We start from the raw sequence: 8534 nt of genomic DNA on the forward strand, positions 1-8534 counted from the left end.
CCCCAGCATACCCCTGGGGGGGGCAAGCATGGTCCTCCTGGCCCCCCATCCCCATTAAATACCCCCTGGGGGGGGATCTTCCTGGCCCTGTCAAGGACTGGGGCTGCTGGGCCCTTCCCTGGCCGAGGACGCGCTGAGGCTGGGGCTCCCGTCGGCCCGGTGTCTGCCCCAGGCGTCAGGCTGCCCCCCGCCACGGGCTGCAGCCGGGGGGCTCTGGTTGCTCCCCCCAGGCTCCCGTCAGGAAGCGTCGCCTCAGCGTCAGGTCGGTCGGAGCTGCGGAAAGGGAAACTGAGGCATGGCGGAGCAGCTCCTGGCCTCTGCGGGCCGAGACGGCGGCAGAGCCCGTTCTTCGGGGCGGAGAGGGGACTCGTGGCCCAAAAACTCACTCTTTTATGTGGCAGAGTCCGAGCCTTGGGCCGGAGCCGTGACCCTTCTCCCCCCTTTTCCTCCAACCTTGCAGCCCAGAGAGGTCCTTGCCCAATGTTCAACGCACATAAACGTTGGAAATGTCCTCCCAAGGGCTCGGGGCTTTTGGGGGAGCATCCAAGGGCTGGGAAAGAGGGATCTCCGCAAAGCCCAGTCCTGGCCCGGGCTGGTTGTAAGAGCTGGTGGGGTGTGGCTGGTGGCACTGAGGAACCCGCACAGCAAAGCCTGAGCAATTTGCAGCCCCAAATTCGCTCTTGCTGGTGCTCGGGGGGTCTTTTCCCCGTCCCGTCCTGATTTTTCTCATGGGATGATAATATCACGTCCCGCGAGGCTCTCTGGGCCTCCGCCAAGCCTGGCTGCTCCCTGCCCTTGTCTTCCCCCGATCGAGGGGCCGGGGACGCAGCTGATAAAGGCTTAATGATTGCCTAGTTTGCCATCCTGACATGCCCCCCTTAACCCCCGTATGCTCTGCCCTGGTTTTCCGTCAGCGCCTCCGTGTCGGTGCACGCGGGGCGGCCTCCGGCTGCGCTGGGGACTCTGGTTTCAGCCTGCCTGAACCCCTCTGGCCGCCCTTTTGGCATGTTTGAGCTCCTAAATTGCAGAAAAAACCTCTCCCCTTAAGCTAGTCCCACCTCCTGTTTTTATATCGTGTCTCCCAAGACGGTGTTATAATTTGTTTTCTGTAACCTATTTGTTTCTGAAGCTGCAAGAAGCAGGACTGCTGCCCGTGGCCTTGGCTGTGCTTGAGGAGAAGCGACTTTGGGGGACAGGTAAGCGTTTCGCTCTGGAGGAGACCAGCTCACATTTCAGGTGTGCGAAGGGAGGCCCTGAACTCCTGCCCCGCGCTGGGCCTGAGCGAGGGGCTGCAGCCGGGTTCACGCTCCTATTTCTATTCCTTGAAGGAAGGAGTTCGGCCCAAGCATCTGGCAAAACTGCTGGATGTGGGGGGGGGAATTTGGGGGAAGGTTTGAAGAAACCGTGGCCGAGTTTCTGCCCGGTGTGGAGGCGGCGAGCCCGCGGAGCCCCGCGTGGGGAGCCTGGCTCCTCCGTGGCGTGCCCCAATCGGCTGGGTGGGATCCGGAAGCGCTGCCCGTTCCCGCGCGAGCGGCTCCTTGCAGCTGCAGCAGCCCAGCGGTGCACCGGTGGGGGGGTTTACTTCCCTCTGAGGGATGCGGTACGGCAGGAGCCCCAGCTGGAGGAACCGGTCGCTGGGCTGGGATGCTCCGTGGGGTTCTCCGGCTCCTTCCCGCCAGCCCGGCAGACCCGTGGGTTTTGCTTCGAGCGACGTGGAGCGAAGGGGAGCGTTCCCTGCCGTGGGACGGGGCCTGCCGAGGCCTGATGCTCTCCAGGCAACGTTAAGACCAACAGGTTGCGGTTCAGCCTGCGCCGAAACCAGCACTGGGTGCGAGGAAGAGCCTGGGAGAGAGGGGGGGACGCCTGGGAGTCGTTGCTTCACGCTCACCTCGTCTCCCTTCCCCCTTTCTGCAGCTCCTCCCTGGAGATAGGAGATACGATCCCCTTTCGCCCGTGGTTTGCAAAGCCTCTGCTGGCCCGAGCCGTCCGTGTGCAGACGACAGCCGGGAGAGTGCGCCAGCTGCCTCCAGAGAGATCCCAGCTGCGGAGACAGGGCTTTGGCACGGCGGCCGGCTGGCAGCAGGCCCCTCGGAGCAGCCGGGTGCACCTTTAAGAGCCGCTTTGCGAAGAGCCGCTCTCCGACAGCTCCCTTGTACTTTGTCCCTTCGCAACACGGCGCCGAAGCAGGAGCAGGTAACAGGACGCCGAGGCCGTGCCGGGGGGCCGTGAGGGGCGCGGGGGGCTGCTGGCCCTACCGGGGAAGGGGCTGCGTGGCACGGACGGGAAGGGCTCTCCGTGCTGCTGAGAGCTCGGAGGAGAAACCTCGGCCGCAGAGCCCGTGCGGGCGGATAGAGACCTCCCAACCTGGCTCCGGCTGCCCTGGTGTTGGCCCAGTTGCTGGGCTCTTCCTGGGAAACGTCCGGCTTAGCAGTGGGTTTTTTTGGGGGGTTTTCACAGCTGGCATGGAGCTGGGGGAGGGCAGCGTCTTGTTCGCCATCAAACTCTCACCCTCAGTCTCCGGATGAGCGCAGATTTTGGGGCAGGGAGCGTCTCCGCTCTTGCTTAATGGGTGCGCTTGGACTCCTCTGCGTTTCCATAGCACAGAGAGGCGCTGTAAAAGCAGCGGCTGCTCCCGGTCTCCGGGTGAAGGGACGAAAGTTTGCAGGAACGCGCTGCAGCAGGGGGTGGTTCCAATCAAACCGAGCCCCGGAGGCGAAACCGAGACCTGGCAGAGGGGTTTGAAGTGCGCGGAGGAGATAAGGATGACCTGCCAGACGCAGATAGGAAGTGTGAAGGTCCAGGATTTCAGCTAACTCATTTCAGGGAAGCTTTTCTCTTTAATGTGGTGCCTTGTTAATGCGAGGGACTCTCTGCCCCGAGGCTGTAGCAGGACTCCGGAAAGCCTTTGCCGTTGTGAAAATCCCCTGTTTGTGCAAAGTGAAAAAAGTAAGGGAGCATCTTTCCACGGCCTGCTGCAGAGCGGCGGTGACAAGGGAAACAGGAACTTCCCTGCCGGCAGATTGACCCTGGGTTCATAGGTCCCTGGATCTGGTCGCCAAACTTGGGGAATGAAGGGTTTGGGGCTGGCCTCCCTGCTGGCTCCGGATCCCCTTCCCAGGGGATGCCTTCCCAAGCTGCGTGCGTGTGGCAGGGCCAGCACTCGGTGTGTCTCCCGGTGGGCTGTGTGGCACAGAGTGACATCTGTCCTGTGCGTCTCCGCTGCCCAGGGGATGAGAAGGAGTGACAGTCCGTGATGGCGGAGAGCAGCAGCTTGGAGCATCCCGGCCTGGATAAGGCAGCCGGCGAGGAGTTCCTGCAGGAAGCCTTCCAGATCCTCCTGGAAGAAGCCGTCAGGAAGGGTATGGATGCCACAGAGAAGGTGAGCTAGCCCCGGAGCAGCAGAGCGGGGAGGGGACCAGGGTGGGGACGGCGCAGGGGCTCCCACCGGATCGGCAGGCAGCCAGATCTCACAGCGACATTTGCGCCTGTCCCTGCCCTTCGCTCCTGCCGCGGGCAGCCCCAATCTGGAGGGGGCCAGGTGGCAGGGTGGGGATGGCCGCGGGTGACAGGAGGCAGCCAGCCCTTGGGGACCCTGCTGTCCCCCCTCGCCAGCCAAAAGCAGGGTCAAGCAGCCCCTGCCCAAGGGCCAGGCTGCAAGCCAGCCTGGGCGCTCGGATCCGGCCTCCTTCGACTGCCCCTCGAGTGGTGACTCCTGCCCGGCTAGCGGCACCTTGCTCGGCAGAGCGGGATACGTGATCCCGGCCCAGAGCAGAGCTCCTGGGGCCTGAACCCCATCCCTGCAGGTCTGCGACTGGAGGGAGCCCCAGGAGCTGCAGGAGCTGTTGGACCTGGAGCTGAGGAGCCACGGGGAGCCGCGGCAGAGAGTGCTGGAGCGCTGCCGAGACGTCATCCGATACAGCGTGAAAACCTGTGAGTGTGGAGGCGCAGCAGCCGCCCGCGGGGTGAGCGCGGCTCGCTCTCGGCTCATCCCATCCGGCAGCCGCCTGCGAGGCCGGCTCCCCACCCAGCGGTTCAACGTCCTCCGGGTCACGGGTCCAGCGTGCCCTGCTCACAGCTTGGCCGCGCACCCCGCTGCGCACGTGGGTCTGGATGCGGCCCAGCTCGCGGCTCTGCCGTGTGCTCGGGTCCGGACATGGCCCTGCTCGCGGCTCCACCGCGCACCCTGCCGTGCGCGCAGGTCCCGACGCGGCCCAGCTCACGCGCGTCACGGTTGCCCCCTCGTGGCTGTGGCCCAAGGACCTGAGTCCCTTGCGGGGTGGTGGTGACAGGGGTACGCTGATGGGTCCCGTGAGGCCGGAGCCGAGGTTCCTGACCTCCCTGGGATGTCTCCGAGGCGAGCTGCCCTCGCCTGCCTGCCGCTGAGGCCTCTCCCCGTCTCGCCCTCTCCCAGGTCACCCTCGCTTCTTTAACCAGCTGTTTTCCGGCCTGGACCATCACGCCCTGGTGGGACGCATGATCACGGAGGCCCTCAACACCAGCCAGTACGTTCTTGTGCCTGGGAGGGCACCGTAACTGCACACAGGGATCTTGTTGGATGCCATAAGCAGGGGGAGTTTTGGGAGTCTCATTTCCACGTGAAGGTTTTGGGGAGCCCGAAGGGGAATGGGGGAGGCCGGCAGTGCGTCCAACCCCACGTGAGCAGAGCCGGGTTGCGTGTCTTCCAGGTACACCTACGAGATCGCCCCGGTGTTCGTGCTCATGGAGGAGGTGGTGCTGGCGAAGCTGCGGGAGCTGGTCGGCTGGAGCAGCGGGGACGGGATCTTCTCTCCGGGTGCGTCAGGCTGGTCGGTGCGGGTTGGGTTAAACCCTTTCCATTCCTGGGTGCCAGGCCCCGAACCGGCCCCCACCCAGCACGGCAGGAATCGCTGTGAGCTTGGTCCCAGCCCCAGCGGTGGCTTGGCCGTGTCTCCAGACTGTCCCTCTGCTCCCAGACAGCTGTGACCTCCGTGGTTTTGTCCCCTCGTAGGTGGCTCCATCTCCAACATGTACGCCATGAACGTGGCCCGGTATCGCCGCTTCCCGGACAGCAAGCGGAAGGGCAGCTGGGCTCTGCCGCGCCTGGCGCTGTTCACCTCGCAGGAGGTATGGACCTGGAGCTGAGGAGAAGGTAGCTCCTCTCCAGCAGATCTCGGGGCGCCCCTCACACTGCCTGGATGGAGCTGGGACATGCGTGGGGACAGGAGGGGACGGGGGGGTTGGGAGAGGCTGGATGGGTTTGGGAGCGATCCTCGGTCTGATCCCCATCTACTCCCCTCTCAGAGCCACTACTCCATCCAGAAGGGAGCCGCGTTCCTGGGCATCGGCACTGACAACATCTACCTGGTTGGCGTTGACGAGAGGTGAGAACATCCAGGCCAGTCCGAGATGGAGTCCGGTAGATTCCGGCTCCACTGGTTGACCAAATCCCCCCCTTGTAATTTTTGCTCAATGTCCATCAGGGGGAAGATGATCCCTGAGGAGCTGGAGAAGGAGATCGAGAGGGCGAAAGCCGAGGTGAAACTGGGGGGAGAGGGGAACACCCGTGCGGTGCTGGGCCAGGGTGCTGGGGCAGAGCCGTGCACGACGGGTGTCCCTCACCGCTGTCCCCTGCCCGTTCAGGGCGCCGTGCCTTTCTTTGTCAGTGCCACCTGCGGCACCACGGTCCTGGGCGCCTTCGACCCGCTGGGGAGCATAGCAGACGTGTGCCAACGCCACGGCATCTGGTTCCACGTGGATGTGAGTGACTTTGGGGGGGGGGGATTTGGGGCCACGTGGGTGTCCCGTTGGGTCCCCCCGGGCCGGCGCACGAGCCCGACCTTCCCCAGGGTGTCTCTGGGAATGGCGGCTGCTCTGACACCTCTCTCCCTGCCTCGCAGGCTGCTTGGGGCGGCAGCGCCCTGCTCTCCAGGAAACACCGGCACCTCCTGACCGGCATCGAGAGGTGAGTACCTCTGAGGCTGGGGTCTAGCTCTGCGCTAGGCCACAAAATGGGCTCAGAACTCGCCTTTTAAGGACTGGCAGAGCCAGTGCAGAGACGCCATCTCTCCCTGCGTCCCGCTTGGCCGTAGCCCTGAGCAAGTTGCTGCCGGGACGAAGGCAACAGCGGTGGGAAGGGCTGTGCTCAACCCCCAGCGGCGATCGCTGCTCTGGGCAGCACCCGCCAGGCTCTCAGCTGCCCTCGCCGGGCTCAGGGCTTGCAGCCACCCCCTGACCTGCTTTGTCCCTCTCCCACAGGGCGGACTCGGTGGCCTGGAACCCCCACAAGATGCTGATGGTGGGTTTGCAGTGCTCAGCCTTCCTGCTCCGAGACAGCTCCGTAGGTCCCTCGTCTCCTCTGGGCGTTAGCGGGAGGCCTGTCCGGCCCGGGGGCAACCCCGGGGCGCTGGCATGTCCCTGCCCGTCCACCCTGCGCCGTCAGCGCTCGCCGGCCGCGGGGTGACAGCCGTCTCTCGCAGGGTCTGCTCCAGCGGTGCCACGGGGCCAGCGCCACCTACCTCTTCCAGCCCGACAAGTTCTACGACGTGTCCTACGACACGGGCGACAAGACCGTCCAGTGCGGCCGCAGGGTGGACTGCCTCAAGCTCTGGCTGCTCTGGAAGGCCGTGGGGACGGAGGGGCTGGAGAGACGCGTGGACCGGGCCTTCTCCTTTACCAGGTGAGCGCCGGGAAGGGGACAGGGCGGCGATGTCCTCGAGTCCCCAGTTTGGGCCGGGCTGCTGGCTTCCTCGTGCCTTTGTGGCGGAGTTGGTCCTGTCGCTCACGCTCTTGTTTGCCCCCAGATACCTGGCCGAGGAGGTGAAGAGGAGGGAAGGCTTCCAGCTGGTGCTAGAGGTATGGCCTGCCTGGCAGAGGAGATGAGGGTGCCTGGGAGAGACCGAGCGGTGGTACGAGGACGAGCAGGGACTCCTGGGCTCTGCTCCCTGCTCTAACCATGGCTCAGAGGCTCTTTATGCCTCATTCCCCCACTTGGTAACTGCCTAAGGCATCACAGGGACATGGACAAGCATCAGGCATCAGAAGGGGACCATGAGCCGGGGAAGTTGGTCTGTGATGAGAATTAAAGCCCAGGGTGTTCCCAAAATGGGGACGGGGGAGAGCTGGTGCCCCCCAGACCCCCTTTCCTGGAGGCTACATCTCCGTGTGGGACGCTCCCTGGGCGGCGCTGGTTTAGGGGCCCCCGCTGTGATTCCATGTCCTCCTCCCGCAGCCGGAGTTCATCAATCTCTGCTTCTGGTTCGTGCCACCCAGCCTGCGGGGCAAGGAGGGCTCTGCCGATTACTGGTCCAGGCTGGGCAAGGTGAGTGTTGGCGCCACCGCGCTGCAGCCGGCCCCGTCGAAGCCCTGAGGCCCGCGGCCTGGCCCCGGAGTGCCACGGATCCGAGCGGGTCGTGTCTCCACGCAGGTGACTCCCGTGATCAAGGAGCGGATGATGAAAACGGGCTCCATGATGGTGAGTTACCAGCCACACGGCGCCAAGGTCAACTTCTTCCGCCAGATCGTTACCAACCCCGCAGTCACCAGGGCGGACTTGGACTTCTTCCTGGATGAGATCGAGAGGCTCGGCAGGGATCTGTAGGGAGCCCGGGGACCTCGTGCGGCCCCTGCTCTGCTCCGTCGGCTCCTCTCTGCGCTGGAAGGCCACGGCGAATGCTCGCTTGCGCGCAGACCAGCGTTCCCTGCCCCGTCCTCTGCGAGCTGCTGCCTAACGTGCTTCACCACACCACCGTTAACCTGGGCCATGATCCTGTTCCCTCAGCTTTTCCCTGATTCATCTCCCTCTTCCTCAGAGATCGTCCCAAACTGAGAGCCTCAAGTGAGGGTGTTCAGGGAGCCGGAAGAGGGGAAGAGCCCAAGGTTATGGGTGAACAGGTCCTGCATGGGGTTCGGGACACCCTGGGCAGCCTGGGGCCTGCAGGCAGCTCCTCTCGGGTCGGCCGAGCTGGGGATAAGTGTTTTGCCTGCTGATACTGGACGCTTACGGGCTTGTGCTCCAGCAAAGTCAACGCTTGGCCAGAAACGATGGCACCCAGGACACGCTCTGCAACGGGTGCCCTGGAAGGCAGCACCTGCACGTCTGGCCGGAGATGCTTTCACCATGATACCGGCAGGAATTTCTCCTCCTTTGGTCTGAACGGCCGAACGCCCGCTCAAAGCTCCCTGTGCTGCGCCCCCGGCTTCTCTGCATCCCCACCTCCCCCCGTCCGGGCAGAGCATTTGGGCCAACTCTTAATAAACGTGGAGTAAACGTAGCAACGGCTCTCCCGCCCGCCAGGCTGTTCGGCTCCAGGGGAAGAGGTGTTACGGGCAGCATCCGTGGGGAATGATGGGGCTCCCGGGAAAGGTGAGCAGGAATTACCCCAGTGCCTTTTGTTCTCCCTCTCCCCTCATTGATGAGGGGTGTCAGGGTGGGACTTGGCTCTGGGTACCCTGCTGTCCCCCCAGCCACCTCTGGGGCCCTGGGCTTGTGTTGAACCACCCGCGTGGGGCTGTGTGGTGGGGCCTGACCCCAAAAATGTCTCGCTGGGCTACACGAG

At 64.4% G+C, this 8534-nt stretch overlaps 1 protein-coding gene across 1 annotated transcript; it reads left to right on the forward strand.

Moving 5' to 3' along the window:
- CSAD (cysteine sulfinic acid decarboxylase) lies at positions 1-7609 on the forward strand. The gene is made up of 17 exons (XM_067314224.1): positions 1-262; positions 1130-1196; positions 1915-2193; positions 3228-3379; positions 3804-3930; positions 4412-4502; positions 4686-4792; positions 4988-5103; positions 5281-5360; positions 5460-5514; positions 5620-5736; positions 5877-5941; positions 6235-6316; positions 6456-6655; positions 6780-6831; positions 7208-7297; positions 7403-7609. Exons 4-17 carry the CDS (start codon positions 3254-3256, stop codon positions 7574-7576), a joined length of 1482 nt encoding a protein of 493 aa, XP_067170325.1. The 5' UTR covers positions 1-262; positions 1130-1196; positions 1915-2193; positions 3228-3253; the 3' UTR covers positions 7577-7609.
- The last annotated feature ends 925 nt before the right edge of the window (positions 7610-8534 follow it).

Source organism: Apteryx mantelli, chromosome 33 (assembly GCF_036417845.1).
Source record: "Apteryx mantelli isolate bAptMan1 chromosome 33, bAptMan1.hap1, whole genome shotgun sequence".
Taxonomy (NCBI): Eukaryota; Metazoa; Chordata; class Aves; order Apterygiformes; family Apterygidae; genus Apteryx; species Apteryx mantelli.